This window comes from Bos grunniens, chromosome 2, assembly GCF_055505025.1.
Source record: "Bos grunniens cultivar Pamir isolate PY7600 chromosome 2, Bosgru_T2T1.0, whole genome shotgun sequence".
In the NCBI taxonomy this organism is placed as follows: domain Eukaryota; kingdom Metazoa; phylum Chordata; class Mammalia; order Artiodactyla; family Bovidae; genus Bos; species Bos grunniens.
In genome coordinates, this window is record NC_141166.1 from 30,636,892 (window position 1) to 30,664,388 (window position 27,497).

The following is a 27,497-nucleotide window of genomic DNA, read 5'->3' on the forward strand; positions in this document are numbered from 1 at the left end:
CATCAGGTAGGTCTGAGCTTCCCGCTGGAGGTCCTACTAGAATATGATGTCTTCTGCTGTAATAAGAACCGGCCCTAATAAATGTGTCTGAGTAAGTCTAGCCTCCAGGAAGGGACCACTGTCCTTTAGGGCAGGGATGATTCTATTGCCTTGTTTGCTCCCATAGCCCCAGCTCTGCCCCTCACTCCCTCTATTCTCTGCACCCCGACCCCGCCACCGCTCCCCACCCCCACCCCGCTTCAACCTCCCTGCTGCCTTTGTTAAGGAGAAGTTCTCACCAGCTCTCCAGGGCAGGAACTGCTGTTGCAAAATTCTTCCTCCCTGAGATGGTAATGGGATGCAATCTGGGCGGCCCTGACCCCAAGAGGCGGTCTGCAGGCTCTGGTCAGAGCCACAGAGTTGCCCAACCACTGCAGAGGCTTTGGCAGTCTGCTTGAGGCAGAGGGGCCAGGAGTAGCATGCCTCTTTGAGGCTGTGAAGTCTGCCCTATAGCCCAAGTAGGCAGCTAATCACCTAGCCACAGAATGGGGTCCACACCTCTTCTGAAACCGCATTCTCAGAAGTACCATAACTGGATGACCACTGTGTGCGTGCTTAGTTGCTCAGTCATGTCAGACTCTTTGCGGCCTCGTGGACTGTAGCCCACCAGGCTCCTCTGTCCATTGGGTTCTCTAGGCAAGAAGGCTGGAGTGTGTTGCCATTGCCTTCTCCAGGGCATCTTCCTGACCCAGGGGTCGAAGCTGGTTCTTTACTGTTGGATTCTTTACTGTTTGAGCCACCAGGGAACTCCTACTGAGTAACCATAATTTGGGTGAGACTTCTTGAGCAGTCGGGGGATATCATCTCATCCCATGGAGCTACAAGAGTCCTCATCAACTGTCTTTAGTACTGAAGTCTAGCTGTGTAAGCACTGTAGAGAAAGTCACCTAGACTCAGCCCCTTCTTCTGAAGTGCTCAGAACTTGGACCCACCAAATCACCGTAGTGGTTGGAAGGAAAGGGCAGAGAGCCTCAAGCCTCCCCTCAAACCCACCAAACCAGATGCTTTGGGGAGTAACTGGTACTCCTGCACCCTGCCAGTGAGAAGATGTGACATATTAATATAATCTCTTTGGGAAATAACTCTGCCATTTCTTAAACATGTACCTACCACACCTTGTCATTTCATGCCTAGGTATTTACCCAAGAGGAATAAAGGCATATCTCTACACAAATATATGTACACAGGTGATGAGAAGAAACTTACTTGTAATAACCTCAAATTGGAAACAACCCAAGTATCAGCAACAGCTGAATGTGTAAACTAATTCAGTATATCCATGCAGTGAAATACTACTCAGCAGTATTTTATGACAAAATAACTATGCTTTTGAACTGTGGTGTTGGAGAAGACTCTTGAGAGTCCCTTGGACTGCAAGGAGATCCGACCAGTCTATCCTAAAGGAGATCAGTCCTGGATGTTCATTGGAAGGACTGATGTTGAAGCTGAAACTCCAATACTTTGGCCACCTGATGTGAAGAGCTGACTCATTTGAAAAGACCCTGATGCTGGGAAAGATTGAGGGCAGGAGGAGAAGGGGACAACAGAGGATGAGATGGTTGGATGGCATCACCGACTCGATGGACATGGGTTTGGGTGGACTCTGGGAGTTGGTGATGGACAGGGAGGCCTGGCATGCTGCGGTTCATGGGGTCCCAAAGAGTCGGACACGACTGAGCGACTGAACTGAACTGAACTGAATTATGCTGAGTGAAAGAAGGCAGATAATAAAGAGTGTATTCTGTATGATTCTTTTTGTACAAAATTTTAGAAAATGCAAACTAGTCTCTAGTGACAGAAAGTGAGTAAGTAGTTGCCTGGGGATGGAGAGAGGGTCGGGGTAGAGATGACAAAGGGCACAAGGAAACTGGGGCTGATGGATGATGCGTCTGTTATTTTGAATACAGTGATGGCTTCAGGGTGTATATTAAAGTCAAAACTCATCAGATTTTATATAAAGTGTATTATATGTTAATAGTACCTGAAGAAAGTTGTTAAAAATAAAATACTATATAGACCCCCAAGCAGACTCCAGACAGGAAGCTCCCCTGTGTTGTGAAGGGTGGGCTGACTGAGGAATGAGTGTGGAAGGGAAACACCCAGGCCACCAGGTCTTATTCTTGGACAAGACATTCTGAGCCTGAAGGGACTTTAGACCAAGATGCAGCCCACTCTCTCACCTTACGAGAAAAGCCTGACAGCTCTGCCAAAGTCACCCAGCTCATCAGTGGGAGATGCAGGGTCAGAACCCCTCTCCTGACTGCCACCCCGGCTCCTTCCACCTTCCACACGACGGTCTGTCCACTCAAGTGCTGCCTGCCTTAGACGGCAGGACTGGTCGGACCAGAGGGCCACCAAGGGCCAAGGGGAGGGGTCGCATGGGATGCAGCAGCCAGTCCTGGACGGGTCTCGGTCAGAGAACCTGGGCGTCTCTCCTCTGGGAGCAGGGTGGGCAGTGGCGCTCTCTCTTCTTGTAATCCACAGAGCAGGCATGGCAAACCAGGCCTCCACAGAGCCTGGGGAGCAGAGGCAGAAGAGTGGGTGCATACGGGGGATGGGTCATGAAGTTCAAGCATCTTTGTGTCTGTCTCTGCATTTCTCATCTTCTGGCTGGACGGCCCTGGATCTATCTCAGGAGGCCTTCTCTTTCCTAAAAGGTGTCCTGGTGCCCCACCCTTCCAGGGTCCTCCAAGTGGCAGGTTCTCCTGATGGCCCACTGTCCTTTCTCTTGCTGTCTGCCCTCTCACCGTGTTCCCAGGGCAAGGTGGGGAGAGCAGCTTGCTTTGGACAGGAACTCTCTTCCCAGATGAGATTAGCTGGTCGATTCATCAGTCAGCTCCTGGAAGGGTCACCCAGTCCCTTCTTGCAGAGGCCCTTCCTTGTCTGCCCCCTTTCTACAGTTCTTGCTCATGTCTCTGCCAAGTATTGGGGAAAATGAGTGGCCAGCTTCAAGTGGCCTTTCACAAATGCCTAGTTCCTGTGCCCCTCCCTCTCTGGAGTGGGCACGGGGCTGTGGGCTGGTGGAAACTGGGCTGTCCCAAAGGAAGGATGCTGTACCCCACCCATTACCTGCATGGGTACCGCCGAGACAACCGGCCAAAGATCTTGCTGCAGACGACGCAGCATCCCGGGGCCATGGACGAGAGATGCTGGACTTTCTGCCACAGAATATCCTTCTCTCTGATGGGCAGGTGGAGGTGGGGACGCACACAGACAGAGAGAGGAAGAAGAAGATGATAGAGGAAGAGAGAAAGATGGAGATACACAGATGGAGAGACAGAAACAGATACACAGAGACAAAGAAGAGGGAGAGACAGGGAAAAATAGAGGAAGTCACACAGAGATATACACATAGAGAGACAAAAAGAGAGGAGAAACAGCAAAGCAGAAAGACAGAGAGCCAGAAATGGAGAGGAAGACAAGGAGGGAAAGAGATACAGGCACTCAGAGAGAGAGAGAAAGAAAGTCAGGGAGTTGGAGAGGGAGACAGACTCCCAGAGAGGGAGACAGGGAGATAATGTGGAGGGAGAGAGAAAGACACAGGGGGAAAGTGCAGAGACAGACAGGGACAGAGTCACAGACAGGGAGCAGGATGGAGAGACCAAGAAAGAGATGTAGTGAGGGAGAAAGACACAGACAGATGAAGAGACAGTGAGAGACACGCACATTAGAGATCAGCGAGTCTCCAGTTTTTCTGGGAAGATGGACGATGACACCCAGGCTCCCTTCACCCAACATAATCTTGACCCATTATTTAAGAATCTGTTCATATCCCACCTCCTCTAAGAAATGCTCCCTGATCCTGGAAGCCCCCAGGGAGCTTCCTATAGCATATAATGCCTATTATTTTTATTTGACACTCAGTACAAACTGCCTTGTAGTTATGTATGCTCATGCTCCCCCAAAACTATCCTCACTGGTTTTTTTTTTTTTTTGAAGAATGTTTAGGAATGTGGGTTGCTTAAAATTTTTACCAAAATGACACGCACAGGCATGATTTAAACACTGAACAGTCCAGAAGGAATTATATCAAAAGGAAATCGATATGCCTCCTTCCCATTCTCAGTGGCAAACCACTTCTTACATCCTTTAGGTTTTTTTTCCTTGATATTACTTCCATATTCAAGTAATACACTCATATTCTTCCACCTTGATTTATCGAGAGTATCTTTCATAGAACTCCTTGATATCACAGGATACAGCTTACTTATTACCTTCCTTACTAACTCCTCTTTCCTCTCAATGCAATTTTATCTCCATTTTTTGTTCCTTTATTGGTTACTACTGGAATTTTATAGAATATACCCACACATTTATTTCTCACTCATTCTATTAACTATAGACAGCATAATACGACTGCCATTCTGTAATAAGGTGGTGTCAGCATCCCTTCTCTTCAGCGCACCTCCTTCTCCACCTCCTAATTTGTCATCTACTCCTGCAACATCCAAAAAAGTTTCACACACACGATAACCCCATAATAACTTCCTTAAAAAGTCCCTTATATTGCTGCTCCCTCCTTTCCTTTCTTCACTGGTAACCACTAGTGTGTTCTCTATGGCTGTCAGTCTGCTTCTTTTTTTTTATTCACTAGTTTGTTGTATTTTTTAGATTCCACATATAAGTGATATCAGGTGTTTATTTAACTTAAAGTTAAATAAAGTTAAAACTTCATTTTCTCAGTTGCATCAGTCAACATTTGAGATACTCAGTTGCTACAAGGGACTAGTAGCTATCATACTGGACTGGGCAAATGCAGAACATTTCCATCTTCACAGGTATTCCTGTTGGATCCTATTATATACTTGACATTGTTTAGGTAGTAACATTTGCTGCTGCTGCTGCTAAGTCACTTCAGTCGTGTCCGACTTTGTGCGACCCCATAGACAGTAGCCCACCAGGCTCCCCTGTCCCTGGGAACTGGAGTGGGTTGCCATTTCCTTCTCCAGTGCATGAAAGTGAAAAGTGAAAGTGAAGTCGCTCAGTTGTGTCCGACTCTTAGTGACCCCATGGACTGCAGCCTACCAGGCTCCTCCGTCCATGGGATTTTCCAGGCAAGAGTACCGGAGTGCGGTGCCGTTGCCTTCTCCAAGTAACATTTATGTTTGTTCTATAATTATAATTCTTTTCTGTGATTTACCTTTAGATTTATTCTAACATTGAAAATAATCAATGAGCAGTATTTACATTATTAGACAGTACATAAACATATTGCATCACCTGGAGCTGTGTTCTGTGATATTTCCTTTCTTGGAAATTTTTTGTTTTTCTGGAACTTTCTTACTACTTTTCTTTGCTCCTTGCATGACTTGCATTTAACATGGCCTAATCCACACCCACCCCCTTCATCATCTCAGATACTCTACTGAAGCTTTTTCTCTCCTGAGACCTCCCTCCTGGGCCCTCCATACTTCTCCTGTAGTCTGAACTGACTACTTCCTGGGTTTGCTGCCCACTTGTCATCTTGGGAATTCCCTTTCCTTTCTTCATGGGCTAGAGCCACTATTCCTGAGTTCCACATCTTCTCCTTTCTTAGCTTACTTCCTTGTTTCTCTGGAGCACATCCTTAATTAACTTCCGAAGAAAGTCTGTGTGGGAGGTGAATTTTATGTAACCTGTCTATCTGAAAAATGTCTTTCCTCCACCACCTCCCCACTCGCTCCATAGTTTGACTGGATGTAGAATTCGAGGGCGAAAGCCAGTTTTTCTTAGAACCTGAAAGCATTACACCATTGAGTCTTAACCATTGACCGCTACGTCACTGAACCCTTAAAATTTGTTGGGTTCTATTTCTTTTACAAGTGGACCTGTCTTTTAGGATATTCTCCTCATCTTTGTTTTAATGAAATTTCACAATCATGTATCTAGACCTGGTTTACCCTGCCCCTTTCCTTTATTATGCTGGTTGCTCAGTGAAATCTTTAAATCTGAAGAACAACTCCCATCAGAACTGGAAAAGCATCTCATATTTTTATTGGAAAATCACCTCCTTTTTATTCTCTCCTTCTTTGGAACTCCTGTCAGTTGGAGAAGTTATCAGAACTCCTGGATTGATTCTCTGTGTTTCTATTTCTCTCATGTCTTCATTTATCTGCGCTTTCATTATATTTTCTGAGAGACTGCCTCATCTTTCTTTTCCAATCCGAGTGAATCCAAACATGTCAGTAATCATATTTTTAATTTCCGAGAATGTTTCTCATCTTTTGATGGTTGCTTTTCATAGCTTCATGGACGATGGACCTTTTTTTGTCTGTGTATCTTTGTCACTCCCCTTTATTTTCTAGGCTCTCCTCAAATGTCTGGGGTCCTCGGTTGTCATTTCATGTTTAAGAAAGAGGTGATACAAGCTGTTAGGGCTCCAAGGCATAGATGGGGATGGCTGACTAGTAGCCTCACTTTAGGGCAGATTGGGCAGGGAGCTACCTGCCACATCAACTTTTACTTATTTGCCTGATGATAGACCCCTCACTCTTAGATGTTCTGTAGTTGGGGAGGCAGGCAGAAAGTACTGTACATTGTACACCACACAGCTGTACAGAGCAGGCTGTACACTGCTCTTCCTAATGACTTTATCAGTACATTTTCCCGGTTTCTGTCCCTCATCTCCCTTCTGCCATCTGTGTTCTCGGTGTCTCTGGGCCCTGGAGTACTAACTTGGGCCAAATTCAGTATCCACTTCTCCATCTATTTTCTGGCTTCTTGAAATTAGCTCTTATCTCTCACTTGTGGTTGGCTCCTCCAACTTTCTCTCTGTTTTATTCCTTTACAGTCATTCTAGTGAGATCTCAGGATAGAGGCTGGATAATGTGTGGTCACCTGATGTGAAGAGCTGACTCATTTGAAAAGACCCTGCTGCTGGGAAAAGATTGAAGGCGGGAGAAGAAGGGGATGACAGAGGATGAGATGGTTGGATGGCATCACTGACTCAATGGACAGGAGTTTGAGTAAACTCTGGGAGTTGGTGATGGACAGGGAGGCCTGGCGTGCTGCAGCCCATGGGGTCACAAAGAGTCGGACACGACTGAGCGACTGAACTAACTAACATGTGGTCAGTCTACCATTTTGACACAGAAGTCAAACTTCTTGCTCCACACTCCTTTTTTTTTGGCTTAGGGCCATGTCTTCCATAATGCTTCTGGGAGGGACATTGTACTATGTGGTTTGAGACCTTGTGATTAATTTCTTTAGCACTAGGAAAAACATTTGTCTCTCTTGGTGAACTGGTATTGCTCCTTTGAATGGATGGTGAAACTTTCTGCATTTCTCTTTTTCATCCTGCTACCAAGATGTTCAGAGTTAAGTTTTAAACCTGATACTTCAGGAGTATCTTTTTCATCTTTCAGGAAATCTTCTATTTTTCTTTAACAATCATATGTGTATATATATATATATGTGTGTGTGTGTGTATATATATATGTGTGTGTGTGTGTGTGTGTATGTATCTCCCTCCCTCTGTCTATCTGTCTTATTGTTAGCCACCTTAAATTCTTTTGTGAGATATATAGCTAATTTTTTTATTAGCTTCTTCCCAGTTGACAGATCCTCAGGGGAGATTATTCCTTAAATTCTTCTTTCTTTCCTGGCTGACCTCTCCCTTGTCTCACCTTTAATCACTTGGATTTTGTGCAAGAGGATTTATTTCTAGGTGACCCCTCAGCAGCCTTCCAGTTCTAAGGGAACCTGAGTCCAGCAGTCTCGTATTTTCTGAACGAGGTGAGAGAGCACTGTGTATCTGGAAATTATCTCCTCACTGGACCGAAGGGTAGAAAGCAGGTTTTATGCATTTCCTCCTATCCTTCAGCAAGTTTAGTGGTTTGGGATGAATCCTGCTGAGCTCAGCCTCTGGAACCCAGGGCAGCTGACCCAGGACAGGCCACAGGCCCAGCGGTCTGAGGAAGTCCGGCAGGCAGGCAGGTATAGGACATGAGATTATCTCCCAGTTAACCTCTGGGCTCCTTTCCCTTCTCCTAACCTTGGTTGTTGTGTGTGTTTGTGGGGGTTGGAGGGGGGCTTGCCTTAGAGGTAGAGGACTCTATGCAATTTGTATGCTGTGCTTCCTTGGTGGCCAAGTCAGCCTCTCTGACCCTCAGTTTTCTCATCTGTGCCATGGGGATAACAGCAGAGGTGGCTGAAAGAAGGAGATGAGTTGGTGTACACAAAGGTCCAGAGGGCATGCCTGATACCACGCCCTGTCCTGCACCCCAGCCCGGGGTCCCGCCCTTACTGAATCAGCTCCAGCACCCGACTCTTCATGGCTCGGACCAGGTCCCGCTGCCCGCCAAGCTCCTCCTCATACACGGCGTCCTTCCTTTCAGCCTCCCGTTGCTTCTGCTCCAGCTCCGCCTGCAGCCGGGCCCTCTCCTCCTGACACCTGGGCACAGAGGAGGGCTGAGTTCTGAGGGGATGGCGCAGCATCTGTGTCTGAGCCGGGCTGAGTGACCGGAGCCCCACCCGGGAAGCTGGTGGTGCCCCCGCAGCTGAAGTGCACACACACACCACACATTGACAACACTGCACACAGACACCACATATAACATGCAACCACAACACATACAGGCACACACACTACACTAGACACTACACACACATATACTGAACACACTGACAACATAGCACACACACTGCACACTATACACACACACCACATAACACCCCACACACCATACAATCACAACACAGCGCACACACACCACATATGACACACAATCTCAATGCATACAGGCACACACACCACACTAGACACCACACACACACTGAACATACTTACAACATAGTACACACACACTACACACTGTATACACACACCACATAACACACCACACACCATACATTCACAGCAGAGCACACACACACACCATATATAACACACATTCACAACGCATACAGGCACACACACCACACTAGACACCACACACACATAGCACACACTACACACACACACCCCATACACAACACCCCACACATACCACATACAACACACATTTACCACACATACAGGAGCACACACCACACTAGATGCCACACACACACACCACACACTTACAACACAGCACACACACACTACACATATACCACACACATCACATGTACCGATACCACACCCCCACTAGACATACACACTCACCATACAACACATCACACACTTAAACTTGCACATCACAACATACATCACACACATGCACATAACATGTACACACACACACCACACAACACGCACACACTTCACACATACTCACAACACATCATACACCGATAACTCCTATGACACACCACATACACTCATCACCCAACACACACATCTCACCAAAAAAGCACTGTGTGAGCTGACACCTCCAGATTGACTCATCAACCGATCAGAGCAATGAACACAGGGTCTAGCTTTGCATGCTCCTTCAGAGAGAACGAGCCAATATTTTCAATTGTTTTCCTTCTTTCTCTCTCTAACATTTTCATTTTAAAATACCATTTTCTGGAAAGGCATGCTCACAATCCTGGCTGGTCCCTGGGGGGTAGCGGATGCCTGGGAGCCCAGGCTGGATGGGCAGTGCCAGCTGAAAACAACTGTGGTGTTTGGGGAAAGCAGTAAGTGATGTAGGATTTGAAGTGAATTTTTGGCTTTAAAATATTTTGAAAATTGCATTAGATTGTCTTTTCAGTTTAAAAAAAAGTCATATTAAACATATGGCTTTCTTAAATTTCTGTTTCAGTTTGGGCTTGAAAACTCCTCAGTTCTATTCTTGCCTTTTCCTTTTGTCTTAGTGGCTTCCTAGAAGTTTCTAAGAAATCTAATGGACTGGAAATAAAAGGGTCCTAGCTCCAGGCCCCTACCTCTTACTCTATTGTTCAGACAGGTGGGTGTTGTAATGGTGGTGTCTGTTCTATGACCTCTGGATGTGTGTATGTGTGTGTGTGTGTGTGTGTATGTTTGTGTGTGTATACCCATGCCCCTAGGGGAAGAGGTTTGACAATGAATTGAATTATTAATTTAAGAATTTCTGCCATAGCATGCTGCAGGGAGGAAAACTGGGTGAGCCATAACATCAGACAGACAACAGCTAGCCACCGAAATCCAGAAAGGCCAGTCCCTGCAGCCATAGGGAAGAGTGACTTAACAAACATTCGAGTCCTCAGCCTCTTCATTTCTTAGTATTAGGATTTCATTTTCGTAAGCTAAGTTACTTGCCCAGTGATCCCAGGGCCTCTGGTGTGGGCAGCGCAGGCCCTAATGTGACCAGTGCGGTTAGTCAGTGTCTTTGGGGTTAGAGGGAACATTTATTAAGCACCTGTTATTAAGTCACTTCAGTTGTGTCCAACTCTTTGTGACTCTATAGACTGGAACCCACCAGGCTCCTCTGACCATGGGATTCTCCAAGTAAGAAATTAAGCACCTACTGTGTGCCAATGACTGTGTTAGGTGCCAGGAATACAGCAATGCCTAAGGTTCTTGGTGGAGCTTATAGCATGTTTGGGGCAGTGGTTAAAATGAGTGATGGACCAATAACATAATTAAGTGTGTGACAACGTCAAAGGAGTGGCAGAGCCGCAGAGCTGAGGGAGCACTCAGGAGGTCTTCTTAGACAGGGTGACCTTTAAGCAGATCTGAAAGACAAGGAAGCAGCCTTGCAGAGCCAGAGAAAGGGACATACCAAGTTCTGCAAGTTGGGAAGAACTTGGCTTATTTGAGGAAATGAAAGAAAGACGTGCGAAACTATTGGGTTGGCCAAAAAGTTTGTTTGGGTTTTTTATAAGCTGTAATAGGAAAACCTGTATGAGCTTTTTGGCCAACCAATACAGGGGGTGGGGTGGGGTGGGGAGGCAGGAGGCAAGGTGGGAGGCAGGCAGAGTCCTCAGTGCTCTAGGAGGAGTGGACTTTGATCTCAGTGCCATGGAAACCACTGAAGCATTTTAAGTATTTAAGGGCTTCCCTCCATAGCTCAGTCTGTAAAGAATCTGCCTGCAATGCAGGAGAATCAGGTTTGATTCTTGGGTCGGGAAGATCCCCTTGAGAAGGAAATGGCAACCCACTCCAGTGTTCTTGCCTGGAGAATCCCATGGACAGAAGAGTCCGGTGGGCTACAGTCCATGAGGTCACAAGAGTTGGACACGACTGAGTGACTTTCACTTTTACTTTCAAAGGGGTGACAGACACTCCTGGGATTCCCTCATAGCTCAGTTGGTAAAGAATCTGCCTGCTAGGCAGGAGACCTGGGTTTGATTCCTGAGTGGGAAAGATCCCCTGGAGAAGGAAATGGCAACCCACTCCAGTATTGTTGCCTGAAGAATCCTATGGACAGAGAAGCCTGGCAGGCTACAGTCCACGGGGTCGCGAGAGTTGAACACGACTTAAGAGACTAAACCACCAGCACCACCGACACTCCTAGGGCAGGAGGTGTCCTCTTTCAACCCGGAGGGAATTAAAGTCTATTGAGAATCTACTATGTGCCTGGCACTGAGCTTAGTGCTTTATAGCCTTGTTTCATTGAACTTCCACAAATTTATGGGACAGGTGATATGATCATCACTTTATAGGAAAGAAAACAGACCTTTAGAGAGGTAGTAACACTTGCCTAGGGTCACACAACTTGATAAGTGGAGGGAGCAGAAATCTGAGAGCAGGCCTGCCCAGCTCTAATCACTCGCCTCCCCATACTTGCATGCATGCAGGGCCCTGGTCACCAGAGGTTTGTGGCATCAGGGCTGAGTGGACAGCAGGTAGGAGAGTGGGATGGATCCTGACTGTCCTGCGGCAGCCTCTGGGGAGCTCAGTGCTGCCACCCAAGTTGGGGAGAAGAAGGGATATTTATCTAGTTCCCCATCTGAAGACCTTCCACTTGTACCTGTCCTAATCCCTTCTGCTTTGAGGTTAACCCAGGGGGCAGATCTGCTTAGAAAGAAGATCTCACAGAGCATCTGACCTGGAAGAGAGGCAACCATCTCCTTTTTGCAAATCAGGGACCTAAGGCAGAAGAGGGACCCAGGGCCACACAGTCAGAAAGCCAGGAATCGGGTATGGAAAACCCAGGTGTGTTTTTATAGCCCTGGGTTGTTCTGCTCTGGGACCTGCCGCGTCTCCCCTGTGCGTATAGCCTGGGGCTCTGCACCCTGCCCATCCTGAGTCCGTTCTCCCCACCAGAGCCAGAGCTATCCTTCAGAAACCCAAGTCAGACCATGAGACATTTCTGTTCATGACTCTGCTTCTAGAGCACGTGGAGGCCTCTGCTCTAGCCACACGCCTGCTTGTCCCCAAGCTCACATCTCCTGGGCCTTTGCACCTGCCTGTCCTCCTGCTTGAAAGGCTCCTCTCGAGACACCTGCCTGGTCCAGCTTTGCCTGTGGTTGGAATTTCTGCTCAAAAGCCACCTCCTCAGAGAGCACTTCCCTGACTCCAATTCTAGATGATTCTCCTCTCTCTCTGGCCCCTGCAGGGCCCATGACTATCTAAAATTGTATTTCTGTTTGTTGATCTGTCGTCTGTCTCTGCAGGCCTCTGAGAGTAGACGTGCCTGTCCTGTTCCCTGCTGTGCCCTCCCCACCTGTGGCCACAACAGAGGCAGAGTGAACATTGTTCACTCTCTGCCTGGGCCCCATGGCCCTTCTCACAGTTGGTGACATACTGTCACCAGCTCGAAGCCCACGGCTCCTTTCCGAGGGGTGTGGGGTCTAAGTTCCTGGCTTCCAGGAGGCAGAGGGGCACATTTTTGTCCTGGCCTCCGAAGCTTCTGTTACTCGCCACCCTCATTCCAGTGGTTCTCCAGTGGGTCCTCCAGCCCACCCTCTCTCCTCCACTCCACTCAACCACCCCTCCAAAGCTCCACTTGGTGTCTTACAGGGGTCTTGAACTTGGCAGGCTCCAAACCCAACACCTGAGCTGTCCCCGCCAGCCTGCTCCTCCACACACTGACTCTAGCTTTCCAGTTAGTCAGGCCGAAGGCCTGGAGTCATTCTCGACTCCGTCTTTCTCTCTCACCCCACATCCAGTCCCTTGAGCCTGACTTCAGGATCCAGCTGCTCCCTGTACCCTCATCGCCCCTAGTACATCCCAGCTCCCCTTCCTTATCGGTCTCTCTGCTTCCAGCTTGGATCCCCTGTAGACTAGCTACATGGGTCCAGGGGCGTGAATCTTCGAAAACACAGGCCAGCCTGAAACAGGCACACCCATGCAGACAGAGGGCAGGTTAGTGCTTGCCCAGGGCTAGGAGGCGGAGGAGGGGGGTTGGGCAGTGTCTGCTAATGAGTACCAGGTTTCTCTTTGGGGTGATGAAAATATTCTAAAATTGACTGTGGATGCACAACTTTGTGAATACACTAAAAACCCCTGAATTGTTTTTTAAATGCAGAGAAGTATATTTTTCATAAGCAGAGTTACATCATGTCCCTCCTCTGCTCATGAGACTCAGTGATTCAAAGTCACGCCAAAGCCAAGGTCCTCTGATGACCCACTAGGGTTTCCCATGACCCACCTGACCTTTTCCTACATCCTCTCTCTCTTTCCCGCCACTGGGGCTATAGTGGCACTCCTGATGCCATGCCCGTTCCCACCACAGAGCCTTTGCTCCTGCCGTTCCCCCTGCCTGGAACATTCTTCTATCACATATGCAAATGACTCCTTTTCCCTTCCTTCAGGTCTTAACTCAAACTTCACCTTTCCAGGGAGGCCTCCCCTGGTGAGGCCACCTCCTTTTAAAGTATCAGCCCTGTTACTTCCCATTCCTCTCTCCTGCTTTAATTTTTTTCTTCTTAGAACTCATCACAATCTGACATCCTGTGTATTTTATTGCTTGTATTTATTAACTGCCTCTCCCACTGGCGTGTAAGCTCCACAAGGGCCAGGATTTTGCGTTTTATCCTTGAAAGTGTCTTCTCTTTCTCTGTCTCTCTTTTCCTGTTTGCCTCTCATTTTCCAGTTCCCTGTTGCACAATCTCTCTTCCACCCTCTTGACCATCATAATCATAACTACCATAGCACATAGAACAGGCCTGGCACAGAGTGGGCATGTAGTGTTTGTGGAATGACTGGGTGATGGATGGGATAATGGGCTCAGGACAGGGGGCTGTGAGACAGGGGCTCACCCAGCTCCAGGGAGCAACTGGGGCTGGGTGGTCTTCCCAGAGCCTCCCAGCTTCTCCCTGCAGCCTGTCTTGGTCCCCAGAGATGGTCTTGGGTGGGCAAGGCCCCCGCACTCACTTAGGGTCTGAATCATGGGATACTTTGCTGAAAAAGAACACAGGACTCAGCTGAGCATCTAGCGGTAGGAGTCCCAGGGGGCCTTTTGGGCTTGGCTCCTGGGTCCCAGGCCTCTCTGCGCCTGTTAAGCAGTCAGTAGATGGCTCTGTGATTCACTCTGAATCACAGCTACGCAGGCTCCCCTGGTTTAGGGCAGGTGTCAGCCACGTGGGAGAGGCAAGGCCGGCGGGCAGACTGAGGCACACAGACACCAAGGGAGAGACACATGGTGAGACTGAGTCAGACCTAGGATGAACTTCGCGTGGTGTCATAATTTAAAAATAAATTGTGACCAAGAACCTAAGAAAATGAAAGGCTGAGGGAGAAAGCAGAGACAAACGTGTACTTTGGACCCCTGAGGTGGAGTGATGATGGGAAGATGAATGTGCTGGTTGCTGAGAGAGGGAGAGATGGGGGGACTGATACACAGGCATAGGGGGTACTGGCTGAGGAGTGGCCTTTAGCCCATTGCTTCTGGAGTCAGCTGCAGGGTCTGGATCTCAGCTCCTCTACTAACTAGCTGATGTTGGGTGAGTTGTGTAGCATCTTGGAGCCTTAGCCTCCTCATCTATAAAACGGGGGTTCTTGAAGGACTGGTCTCCTGAGGTTGTTAGGAGCAAGCACCTGGAAGAATGCCAGGGCTGTACATGCTCCGTGATGATAGTTATGATTACGATGATCAAGAGGGTGAAAGAGAGATTGTACAACAGGGAACAGGAAAAGGAGAGGCAAACAGAGGGAAAGAGGGAGACAGAGAGTGGGGCAGGAATGTGGTGGGGCGGGGGTGCTTTGTGGATGGAAAAGAGAGAGGGGAACGACGAAGAGGCAGCAGCAAGTGGCAAAGGTGAGTGCAGGAAGGGAGGGACCCATAGAGCTCTCCTGGGGCTACTTAGGGAGGCCAGTGAGGGAGGGGGCTGGCAAGGGATAGCAGGAATAGTGTTCTGTATACCTCGGCACCCCGAAGTTGTGCCCTGGCAAGGCCTGGTACACGGGAGGTGCTCAGAAGATGCTTCCTGGTGTGACCGTGAATGCGAGCCTCCTGCCCCCTGGCTCCCACACCTGGCTGTGATGTTGGTTGCCCAGGTTACCTGCTGAGCTGCTCCTGCAGTGCCTTCAGCTCCCCTTCCTGCTCCTTCAGCATCTGCTCCTGGTGCTGGGCTTGCTCCTGGGTTTTCTGCAGCCCATATCTGAGGCTCTGAAGGCAGGGACAGGGTGAAAGGAAATGGAAGGTGAAGGAGGAGGGCAGAGCCCCCAGCCCGGGACTTGACCTGGCAAACACTCCCATGAGACCCCAGGTCATCTGAAACAGCTCTTGGGTGGAGCGCAGGACTGGGGAGAGCCCTGGGAGCTGTGGTGCCTGGCTGTGCCCCTGGATGAGCCTGAAGCCATGATTTCTTCTTTCACTAAAAAATCCAAGTCACTGGCGGCAAGCATCTGGAAGCCTCTGCCTAGGGAGGATGCTAGAGGAAGGCTTGAAAACAATTTGGGTGACCTCGAGGAGAAGCAGCCACAGGGGCAACAAGGTGGGTGGGGCCTGCAACAGCAGAACTTAGATATTGGGAAGAAATCTGCCAATAAAGAGGGTTATGGAACTTGAGGACAAGCAACTGCCCTGAAGAACTTTTGGGAAGGGATTGCAAACTCAGATGCCTACAGGGCTGGGCAGGTAGCATGGATGAACAATGTGGGCCTGGTGTGAGGCAATAGGGAGATGTGGGGATTGTGATAAACTGAAGAATGCATGATCTTCATGTGATGAACCAAAGAACTTCAAATGGTATCCTCAGATCATAATGGTTCTGTGTGGACCAATACAAATTAGTCTATGGGCTGGAAGGGCCCAGGGCCACCCTTGAAGACACCTGCCTATGGGGCAGGTTAGAGCGGGGAGCAGAGACAAGTACAGAGCTCGACTGTTCTCACCTTGACGACATCCTGCAAGGCCATCTCTGCTTGTTCCTCCCTCCTGGTCACACTGGTCACTCCTGTCTGCTCTTGAGGCTTCTCTGAGGTGGAGTCTTCCTTGGTTCCCAGGCCCTGAAGGATCCAGAGCTCCCCTGGGATACTAGGCACCTTCCCATCATGCTTGCCCCATGACACTACATCCCCTATTGTCCCTTTGGGGCTGGAGGCCAGCAGTCTATGGATATGACTCCTCTCTGCTTCCCCTTCATGAGTCCCCTTTGTTGTCCTCTGGCCCTCCACGCCCAGCAAAGCTCCCTTGCCCTCAGCCTCTGACCCTGCCACCTCCTTCAGGGGCTCTCTGGCTCCCTCCCCCTGTCCCTGGATGGTGGGTGTTGAGTCCTCCAGGCAGATCTCTGTCCTTGGAACTCCTTTCTCCTGGTCTTGCTGAAACTCCTCCCCATCTAGTTCCCACATGCTTGGGGGGCACCCAAGGCTCCTGGGATCCTCCTTCTTCTTTTCCAAAAAGTGGGGATGATGCCTGTGTTGCTGGGACCTGGGAAGTCCAGCCAACCCGTCTTTCCTGGGTGCATCTTGCAGACAGCTGGCTTGGCTTGTGTGTGGCTCCTCCAGGTGGACTTCTGTGGAGTTCCCATATGTGGCTGATATCTGCAAAGAAGCCCCGACTCCATCATCACTCTCAGCACCAGCTCACCATCCTGGTGCATGGGAGAAGCCACAGCCCTAATCTAGTGTGTTTGCTAAATATATGAATTCCTGTGTCCTCCCACTAGAAGCCTGATTCAGGATATTTGGGGTAGGGCCCAGGAATCTGAGTGTTGACAACCTCAGGTGACCCAAGGCCTGGGCTTTCATCTCATCTGGGAGCAATGGTGCTTCTCAACGCCCTTTCCTTCCTCACCTCCAGTCTGCATCCTCCTCCCTCCTTTACCTTCATCTTCTGCATCTATCTGATTTCCCCTAAGTCCTTCCCACCACTCTCCTCTGATCTCCCCCCTCCCCCCAAACTTGATTTCTCTGTGTTTCCTTTTTCTGATCTGTAAAATGGGAATACTATCTCCTTACAGGGTTGTGGTGAAGGCTTAAATAGACCAACAGCCCCTAAGAGTCACCTCTGTCAAGAAGCCTTCCTGGCACTCCCATGTTCCTAGGTGTGTCTGGTCACTACCTTTAACTTGTGTTGCAATGTGTTCCTTTAGGGTCTATCTCCCTAAAGATCTGGAACTCCTTAAGGTCCGAGACTGAGCTATAGAATCTGCACCCCGGTCCTGGAAGCTGGCGGGGTGGTGGTGAAAAGCGAGCCCATGGAAGGATGAGAACCACAAGCTACTGCCTAATGAGTGGGCATGTACCAGGAGCCTTGCCCTGCGCTGCACCTGGGCTGATGCATCGTCACAACCCCCACCCCCACCCTGTGAGGCAGGACAAGTTTTGTGCCAAGGACTGTAGTTAGTAAGGGATGGAGCTGGGATACGAAGCAGGCACTTTGGCTCTTCCGTCACTCTCCGAATTGAATTGACAGGTTTGCAAATGGCCCGGCAGAGGTGGTCTCCCTGGGCTGTTTTCTATAAGCTTCCAGTCACCCTCCCCAGCCTTCCCTGCTCCCCAGGGCCCCCAGCGGTGCCTGCAGGTGCTGCCAGTGGTTCCTTTCTTTCCCTGGTAGATACCCTCACCACCTGAGGAATATAAGCTTATGCTACTGTGGCTCCCGAGGTCCACCTGTTGGCCTCTCCGTCTTTGTCTAGCTGGGTCAGGGCTCAGTTACTTTTCAACCTGGGGGTCCCAACAGAGATAGAGAAGAGGCAACTAGAGTGAAGGTTGGGAAGAGGCACCTCCTTTGGGGACTCTTTGGTCTTTCTGGGTCTTCTTCCCCGGGTCCGGCTGGAATTGGAGCAGTGGGACCTGAAAGTGAAAGAAGCAGGGAGAAGCTAGGTCTCTCTCCAGCAGTGGTCTTGGTCCTCGGATGCAGGACACCCCATCTTTCCAGCCACCCATTCATCCCCCCACCTTCCCGCATTCCTGCCTTTCCACCCTGATGCATGCATTCCTTCTGTCCATCTACACATGCATCCCATCCTCCATCCATCCTTCCATTCCATCCCAACATCCATTCATCCTTCTAACCATCTACCCCAACAATCCAGCAACTCTTTAATGAAGCATCATGGGACATCCTAAGATGACACTTGGAAGACAGAAGTCTAGGGAGGTGGAGAACAGGGATTTCAGGGAGCAATAAAGGAGGGAGGAAAAGATGGGGCTAGGGACTGAGGGCTTAGGGTTAGTTTGGGAGGGTGGTGGTACTGGGAGCAGGCATTGAAAAGAAGCTCCCCTCCATGCTGCCCCCACTCACTCTGAGAACATGGGCCAGGCCCCATCCAAGTCTGGCCGCTGCAGGTCCAAGTCGAAGGTCATCCCGTTGAGAGCATAGAGGGAGTCCAGGATGTCTTCCCGGAGTTCAGGGCACACCAGAGGGCTCCGGGGGCCATACCACTCCCTGTGTTAACAATGACCCATGCCCTTGGCCTTTGGTTCTGGTGCTATTGCCACCCCCGACCTCAGAGAATCCACTTCCATTGCACACCATATTGGGATGGTTCTGCAGAACAGGGTTATGGCCCTTGGGGACCAGGAGGCCCAAGCATCATGATGCTACCAGGACTGGGGCTCTAAGCTCCCCCTCTGCCCTTTCTTCCTTGACTTTCCCTTTACAACCCTTCCTTTATTTGTCCTTGATATCAAATCATCCTTTTTGGGGTAAAGAGGCTCTTACCCACCTGGTAAACTCTGGGTTCAGGAGGCAGAGCTGCAGGGACTCGGCCAGTTGTCCGTGGGCAAGGCAGAAGCGGATGAAGGCCCGGCCTTTCCCCAGTGGAGTCTTCAACTGAGAGTGCATAGGGGACAAGTTGGGCAGATGGAGGTGTTAGGACAGAGGGAACTCAACCGGGACAGAGGGAGAGAAGATGGAATGACTGAATGGTTGATGAGAAAGGGTGTCCTGGGACTCAAGGCTGTGGGAGGAAAGGGAGTGGAGAGGGGTGCTGAGGGAGGGGCTAATAACAGGTGGGGATCAGGGGAGGGCTCCTATGGTCAGTGGAGCAGGGATGGGTGACAAGGGGGACCTTGGGCAGGCCTGTGTCCCCTCCAGCCCATGAGCCATCTTTGTCAAGGGCCTAGGGGCAGGACCCCACCATGCCAAGGCTAGCCTCCCTGCCACCCGGCCCTGGATACCTTGTCCAGTGAGTGGACGAAGCGGACTGGCTCCGTGTCCCCCCGCTGCTGCCACAGGGCCGCACAGAGGAAGTCCCAATAGTCTTTCCGAGGCCTCAGGAAGCTCTTCTGCTCTTTCTGGTCAAACTGGGAGCAAGAAGAGGGAAAGGAAAGTGTGGAAATGCTTCCTGCCAGAACCCGCTCTGCCATCAAGCGTGCTGAGTGGTCATGTGATGGCAGGGAAAGGGCTAGTGCAGACAGAGCCAGCTTAGGGTCCTGGTCTGCCCTAGCTGGCTGTGTGATCAGGAGTAAGCTGCTCGATCTTTCAGAGCCTTTGGTGTTCTCATTCATTCATTCATCTCAGAAATACTTATTGAGTACTTACTATGTTCTGGGCCCCATTTTAAGCCTTGGGGATACAGCAATGAACAAAGTGAATAAGCAAAACAGATAGTACATTAGATTGCACTGACTGATAAGGAGAAAAAATAAGGTGGAGAAAGGGAATGGAAAGTGTGTGGCGTGTGCATGCATGTGTAAGATGTGTGTGGGGTGTGTGAGTGTGTGATGTGCATGTGTGGTGTGTGTTAAAAATGTAGATTAGGGTGGCTCAAGAAAGCCTCACTGAGGAGGTTTTATTCAAGTCCAGATCTGAAGGAAAATGTGCTATCCAAATTTCTGGATGAGGAGCATTCTAGGCAGAGGGAACGGCAGGTGCAAAGCCCCTGAGGCAGGTGCTTTCCTGCTGTGCTTTAGGAAGAGGCCAGTGTGACTGGCGTGCAGCACCTGAAGGGCAGACTGGCAGGAGACCACCTAGGCACACAACATACACCACACACAAACAAACCTCACACATACATGCACACTCACACCACACACATCTACACGCACATAGAGAAGTAGGAAGGGGATGTGTGTGGGGGGTTGGGCATGGGCTGGTCATCAAGCACCACAGGAAAGAAAAATTAAACAAGAAAGAAAGTGAAGTTGCTCAGTCGTGTCTGACTCTTTGCAACCCTATGGACTGTAGCCCGCCAGGCTCCTCTGTCCATGGAATTCTCCAGACAAGAATACTGGTCTGGGTTGCCATTCCCTTCTCTAGGGGATCTTTCTGACCCAGGGATTGAACCTGGGTTTCCTGTACTGTAGGCAGATTCTTTACCATCTGAGCCATCCAGGGAAGCCCAAATTAAACAAGGTGAACATATAAAAGGTTTAGCTGGCCACATAATAGGTGCTCAATAAAAGCTAGTGCTACTGATGATTGAGGCTGTAACCAGCAGTGAGGATGGCCAGCCCAGGGACATCCATGCCTCTGAAACCTTGGTCTTTAGAGCAGGAGGCTGCCTCCAGCCCCACCCAACCCTACCCTAGCCCTGCTCTGGTTCACTTCCCTCCAAAAGTGAGGTGAGATGTCCAGAAGGATTTGTTGATTGACAGAGAGGAGGCCCCAGTGGCTCAATAGTAAAGAATCTGCCTGCAATGCAAGAGACATGGGTTCGATCCCTGGGTCGAAAATGGTAACCCACTCCAGTATTCTTGCCTGGAGAATCCCATCGACAGAGGAGCCTGGTGGGCTACAGTCCTTGGGGTCGCAAAGAGTCGGACACAACTGAGTGTGCACACACAGTCACAGAGACGAGGTAGTGTGTGGTAACACAGAGTGGCAGGGGCTCTTCCTTCAGCGCCTGGGAAAACCCTTTCTGTTACTGGTTATTGGGACCTGGAGAGATGGGAGAGACAGGGAGGGGAGGACCTACCTGCAGCAGAAGCTCCAGGCAGCCACAGAGTCTGTGCAGCTCAGCACTGGTGTCTGTCACCGGCTGCTGCCCAGCCCCGTAGCCTTGAAGGATGGCAGAGACAGCAGCTGTGGGGAGGACGGTGGACGTCAGACCTCAGAGAGGAGTGGGGCTCCGAGACCCCTCACCTCTCCCCAAGTGCCGTCCCAGAGCTCTCTCTGGACACTCTCACCTTTCAGGTCCCTGGTCATCTTGAGGACAGCCCCTTCTTTGGCCATGAGTATCTGAAGGACGTGATTCCTTATGGTCTAGAATACCGGCCTGGGAAGGAGCCTCAGGTTAAAGCTGCCCAGCACTCTTCTCATACAAAGGAAGAATCAGAGCCTAAAGAACAATGTGACATCTCTGGGGTCACCCGGCGAGTCCACTGGTAGGAGAAAACCCCAGCTCCTTCATGAGAGGCAAGGCAGGAGGAGGATGGTGGGGTTCCCCCACGCCCCAGGGAGCTGTTCCTGGGAGGCAAGTTCTGTGCCCTTGCCTGATACCCATGTCTCATTCAGTCCCCACAGTAACCCTGGGAGGTTATTAACTCCATTGTATACGAGGAGAGGGGGGCTCAGAGAGGGTGTTCTATCCAAAGTTACCAAACTCTAAGGGATGAAACTAGAATTTGAACTCAGGTCCCTGTGCCTGCAGGGTGCATGCTCTCAACCCTGACTGGCTGTGAGCAGTCCTAAGGGCTCATGTGTGCCAGCCATGTGGATGCTGGGCTGAGGGGGTGAGGCCCTATTCCCCAGAGGGGGCCTTGCCCAAACAGTCATCATCCTTGGGACACACATTCATCCTTTCCTGGGCCCCAGCCGAGTGGAAAATGTGTGTTTTTTGAGGAAAAGGAGGCAGGAGGCAGAAGCAAGGCAAGGCCCCAGAGTGGGGGGTGGGCTAGAATGCTGGGGTGTGGGGTGTGAGGAGCAGGGTTTTAACCCTGCTGCTCTCTGCCCAGGGAATCTCAGCCTGTCTTCCCCACACACAGTGGATCCTGGGGCTCAGAGAGGAATGACGTGGCCCCTAGGGCCCATGAGCTTATTCTTTGAGCCTGAGACAGGCACAGGGTGGGAAAGCCAGGTGTCCAGCCTCCCACACTGTGGTGGCTGGAATTTGAGGGTGAGTGGGAGTGAAGGAGCGCTGGGATGCAGAGGAGGGGAACGGAAAACAAAACGAAGGGAAGGTGAGGGAGGCTCGGGGGATGGTATTCAGGGAGCACGGTGCTGAGAGTCAAGAGCCCTGCTCCTCCAACCCGGCCCTGTTGTGAGCTTGCGGTGTGACCTGGGGCACATCCTTCACCTTTCATGGGCCTGGATGTCCCCACCTGTAGACCAAGGGGTTGGATGGAGGGTCTCTGCAGCTCCTTTTAGCCCAGATGATCTCTGAAATCCACAAACACCTAGCTGGACCGCCTCCCCTTCCTCATCTCTATCCAGGATTCCTCTGCCCTTGCTTCTGGCATCACTCCCTTTCTCCAGCCACCCCCAGAGACCCAGGGGTCTCCTTGCTACTCACCTGGAAAGGCCTGGCTCTCTGGGGCATGGAAAGCTGGGGCACTGCAGCCTCAGCCTGTTATCTGTGACTGAGCGCTCTGTACAGCCTCTCTCAGGGTTTGCTGCCTGGGAAGTGACTCACGCCCAGTCCAGCACCCTGGACGAAGGGGAAATTTTGCTCAGAGCAGGAGGAACGGAAGACTGTACACAGGGAAGAAGTGGTAAAGGCAGGGTCAAGGGCACCGGGGCAGATCCTGAGATGGGAGACGGTTCCTCTTAGGCAGACCAGGGGCAGATTCACTAGTTGGCCCAACAGAGATGGGGACCCAGAGTAGAGGCAACTGCTGCTTTGCAGGTGCTTGCTTTGCACGTTCTATCCGCTTCTCATCAAGGTCACTTGCTCTTGTCTTTCTTCCTTATCGCCACCAGGTGGCACAACGAGGCTATGATGCTGCCCCCATGATCACCGCGGGTCTTCACTGTCAGTTGGAGTGTGGTACAGATGGGGAGAGGAGAACAAGGGTCCCACTGCGTGTCTCCCCGTGACTGCTGATCACCAGTGCCATCTCCCCAGTTCTGGGAATCACCAGAGAAAGGTCGAAAGTGAAAGCACTGGTGAAAGGCTGTATTCAGGAATGGGCTGGGTGGATTGCCCAGGTGGGCTGGGACTCTCCCTCCCTGGCTATGGCTCTGCCTCTCTGAGGCTGGGGTTTTTTCCCCGTGGGGTCCCCAGGAGCTAGTACTGAGCGCAGGGAACAGAGCAGCAGGCCCCTGCGAGGACAACCCACTTTACCCACCCCCGCCCTAGGAGCCGCGCGTAAGCCCTGGCGCGCACGCGGTACCCAAGCTTGGCTCCGTCCTTCCGTGGGGACTTCCTGCCGGTCTCTTCTTCTCCGGGACTTGGTCTCCCGCGTGCAGAGGCTGCGTCCCCCCTCTCCGTCCCCCGTGTCCCAGTCTCTCCCTCATTATCTCTCCTTATCTCCTTCCTGCCTCTCCCGTCGCTCCCGCCGGCGCTGTCTCTCTCCCGGCGGTCCCGAGACCCCGCGCGCCCCTCCCCGCGCCACCGCGCCCTCGGGTCTCCCTCCTCACTGGCTGCGTCCGGGCGCCGGTGTCACCGCCCCTCGCCCGGCCCCGCGCTCCCCCGCTTCCTGGCACTGCGGGCCAAGGAGGCTCCGGGCGGGGACGGGCTGGGGGAGTCGCTGGTCCCCTCCCGACGCCCTGGGCCGAGCGGTGGCCAGGGTGAGGGGCGGGCGGGCGCCCGGCCGGATGGGCTGCACGGTGAGCTTGGTGTGCTGCGAGGCGCTGGAGCCCGGGCCCCCCTGCGGCCCCCAGCCCCCGGGGAGTCCCCCGGCCCCCGCGCCGTGGGAGGACCGAGAGCCCCTGGGCTCAGTCCGAGCCCAGAGCAGACGGCTGCTGCTTCAGGTAGGGCGCTGTGCGGGTAGGTGGCAGGCACAGCCTGGTTCACCTGAGACAGGTAAAGAGCCTCTCAGGGAAAGCACCCAACATGGGTCAGGGCGCGCTGGAGCCCGGACCAGGTGAAGGGCAGCGTGTTAGGTCTCATCTGGCTGTCTTGTGACCCTGAGAGAAGGGTGATGTAGGACCTGACCCTTAAAAGGGCAAATAGTTCAGGTGAGATTTTAGGCGCCATGCAAGGGAGGCAGGGCTGGGCTTGCTGGGAAAGGCACTGAAAGAATGAATTTTCCCCAAGCTAGTCCAGCAGTTGACTGTGTGTCCCCACCCGTAGCTGGACTGTTGTCTCTGACCAGGGCTCCATAGTCAGGAGGGAGGGGGCCTTCTGAGTCAGGGAGGGTCTGGTTAGAGCCAGGACTGACTTGAAGATGGTGGGGGAGCTGGACCCTCACCTCTGCACTCTCTGTTCTGGGTAAGCCTTAGAGCCTTGCAAGTGGGAAGCTGACCCAGGTGGGTGGGAATAGGCCAGCGTAGGGAGGCAGGTGTCTGTTCTGGATGAGGCCTCTGTCCCCTGAACTAGAAAGCTTGGTGTAGGTGTGGGCATTGGATTTCTCCAAGGAGGAGGAGGGATACTTGGACTCACCTGGGACTAGACAACCTTGCTATAGGCTTCCTGCACAATCCCAGCCTACCTCCCTGTTTGGGGGCTGTGAAGGCTGCAGCCTCCTAAGTTTCATTTGCTGTATGGGGTTTGGATTATGCTGGTGTCTTTTGTTCCTCCATCTGGGGCTCACAGAGTATGGGCAACTCAGAATGTATGGTGTGGGTAATCCCTGCTCCCTTATCCCCCTTTTTTGAGGCAACCAGTGAAGCCAGGTGTGTGCATGTGCATATGTGTGTGTGTGTGCACCGAAGTGACTCCTCTGCCTCACTTGACTGGATGCCCCTCCAGGTCTCAGATCTGGCATATTCGTGGTTTTACTCACAATGCCAGGCATAGGGCTGCGCTTATAAACCCTACTCTGTTCTTCCCAAACTCTAGCGCCAGTCATCACCGTAATGACCAACCATGGTGAGGGACAGGCTTGGTGGGGTGTAGATATTTTCTGGGTCCTACAGTGACTGGTGGCCCAGGGATGATCCTGTTGGAAGCCTGAGCTCAGCTTTGGGCCCTGAGGATAGGGTGAAGCCTGAGGGTGTGCTGGGCATCCCAGACTACCGCCTCTCTGTCCTGGAAAAGGGGCAGAAAGTGAAGGTGATGTGGCCTAATTTTTGGACTCTCTATCCCCCTCCCCAGATGTCATCCAGTCTTGTCCTGGCCTCAGAGCCTCATGAACCCTCCTCTGTCCTTGGAAGGTTTCAGGGGAAAGTGAGTTCACAGTTTCCCTCCCCTGTCCGTTCCTATTGCAGACCCTTTCTGACTTTTCCCTCTGTCTCCCGTCTCCCTACCTTCTCTACTCTGGATGCGGTTGCAGGGTGGAGGGTGGTGGGTGGGAGCCAGGGGGCCACCTGAGGGTGGGCAGGGACAGGCAGTCAGGGCAGCTCAGATGAAGGAGCCAGGGGCACTAGAGGAGGGTGATCAAGGAGAGGGGAGAAGGTGGGGGCAGGGAGAGTGGACTCATGGGCCTGTGGACGCCCACGTGTGACAACCACGGGGACGGGCATGGGGACGAGTGACTGTCTGCATTCGGATGAGCTGGTTTCTGAGTGGCCTCTTGAGAGAGCCTGGCTCTCACCCATGACTCAGCCTGCCTTCATCTGCAGGATGGAACTGTCCCAGTCCGAGCTCATGCCCACCGCTCCTCTGGCTCCAGCGGGTGGGGGTGGGGAAGGTGCTGTCGCCAGTGTGCTCTCCCCTCTCCAGGCGCCCCATTCACACTGCCACCTTCAGGAGACTTCGGTCACCCTGGAAAGGGCAGCCGGGCTGCTGATCGCCTGCCAGAGGAGGTGTTTTATCACGTTCCTGTGGTGGATAAACATCTCTCGGGCTCTCAGCCTCCCTTAGGAGTCAGGGCTTAGAAGCTACTCAAGCATTTGGGCTCCTGGCCAGGGCACTCCTACCAACGGTCCTGCCACTGAAATGCCACCCTCCCTGCCACAGGACCCCCTTCCCCTCCGCCTCCTTCTATAGACTGAACTTCTCTCCTTGGGCCACAGGCTGTGCTCACATCATCTGTCCCCACCCGCAGCCTCGCTCCTCCCCTCTCCCTTCTGGCAAGTTCCCTTCCCACCAGGCCATCTTGTCCTCTAGTTCCTGCATGCTGGCCACACTCACCCCCCTAAGCAGTCTGTCCTCTACTCAGGCCACACTGCCCTCCTCGCTCTGGTGGCCTCTTTGTCCCCCTCAGGCCCCATTGCCTGCACCTCTCTCCTCCCCTGGCCGGAATCTGTGACCTACTCCTCTTCTTGGCTTTAAGGAAGCTTGCCCTCGCCTTGGTACCCACAACTCTGAGCCTCAGCTCTGAATTAGTGGAGCCTGGCGGTGTAGGCCTTGCACCCTTCAGGCGGCCTCCTTGTGGTCCCATGACTGCCCTACACCGGGAGCCCTCCCTTAGTCTTACACAGCAGCCTGCCAGCCTCTGGAGAGGGGAAGGTGGGGCTTGGCATTCCTGCGGAGCATTCCCGCCAAACCTTCTCTGACCTGGGCGCCAAGGGGCCTGGAGGGCATCTCCAGGTGCCAGCCTCGCCTCCTCACTCTCTGCCATATCCCAAGACAAGTGGCTGCTTGTTGGATGCTGGTGGGAGCAGAGGGGAGGAGACTCTGGGCCGCCTCTGCCTCCTCTCTCTGGAAGCCGGCTCCTGGGGTCAGTTCATCCAGCCTCTGCCCAGTAGCTCAGAGCCCTACTGAGTTTAGGAGATCCCCAAGGGTAAAAGGTCCTGCAGCCCCCCTGCATTCCTGTTATGGGGTCCTACATCTGTGATGGGAGTTCTGGGGTCTCATCTAACTCCCTCTGCTCTGGGTTGAATTGCTTCCTCTATTTCTCTAGTCATATATACTCATAGACCCCACAGCTGAAGGGGTTTGGTTAGTGGTTCTGAACTTTGAAAGGTCATAGATTCCTTTGAGAATCTGATGAAAGCTATGGATTCTCCGGCTAGGGAAATGTGCACAGGCGTGTGCACACACAGATACACATGCAGACATGCATGCACACACACACTGCACCACTGTAGGATCACTCTCGCACAATATCAGGTCCTGATCCATACCAACCCCAACCCTGCACTGCACAGATGAGCACACAGAGGCCCACGGAAGGGAAATGACTCGTCCAGGGCCACACGAGGGATAGCAGAGCCATAATAGAGGGATAGACAGGACCATAATCTGTGTCCTGACCCTGCATAAGTGGGAATTTGGTTCTCAGACTGCCTGCAAGGTAGGTGGGTCTGGTCATTCACCTATTTAACAAACTT

At 51.8% G+C, this 27,497-nt stretch overlaps 2 protein-coding genes across 18 annotated transcripts in view; one reads left to right on the forward strand and one right to left on the reverse strand.

Moving 5' to 3' along the window:
- Positions 1 to 1,983: 1,983 nt before the first annotated feature.
- Positions 1,984 to 23,687, reverse strand: RUFY4 (RUN and FYVE domain containing 4). Its single transcript, XM_086341003.1, has 13 exons — positions 23,513 to 23,687; positions 22,693 to 23,246; positions 21,368 to 21,519; positions 21,157 to 21,263; positions 19,418 to 19,543; positions 18,964 to 19,070; positions 18,540 to 18,683; positions 18,019 to 18,088; positions 16,187 to 16,834; positions 15,352 to 15,458; positions 8,264 to 8,410; positions 3,109 to 3,219; positions 1,984 to 2,555 (listed from the first exon to the last, which is right to left on the reverse strand). The coding sequence occupies exons 3-13, from the start codon at positions 21,411 to 21,413 to the stop codon at positions 2,453 to 2,455; spliced, it is 1,716 nt and encodes a 571-aa protein (XP_086197129.1). The 5' UTR covers positions 21,414 to 21,519; positions 22,693 to 23,246; positions 23,513 to 23,687; the 3' UTR covers positions 1,984 to 2,452.
- A 234-nt stretch (positions 23,688 to 23,921) lies between these two features.
- Positions 23,922 to 27,497, forward strand: part of TNS1 (tensin 1) — a 248,954-nt gene continuing 245,378 nt past the window's right edge. For all 17 annotated transcript variants that reach the window (XM_086340655.1, XM_086340672.1, XM_086340664.1 and 14 more), the window contains exon 1: positions 23,922 to 24,092. In XM_086340655.1, coding sequence (XP_086196781.1) covers positions 23,937 to 24,092 — 156 coding nt within the window. In that variant the 5' untranslated portion in view covers positions 23,922 to 23,936. The remainder of the gene's footprint in view (positions 24,093 to 27,497) is intronic.

Excerpts from the sequence above, each read along its gene's own strand:
- RUFY4 (XM_086341003.1), bottom strand. The coding sequence starts at position 21,413 with ATGGCCAAAGAAGGGGCTGTCCTCAAGATGACCAGGGACCTGAAAG. Across the intron at positions 19,071-19,417 it reads TCGTCCACTCACTGGACAAG|TTGAAGACTCCACTGGGGAA; the intron begins GTATCCAGGGCC and ends ATGCACTCTCAG. Across the intron at positions 3,220-8,263 it reads CGGGTGCTGGAGCTGATTCA|AGAGAAGGATATTCTGTGGC; the intron begins GTAAGGGCGGGA and ends CCTGCCCATCAG.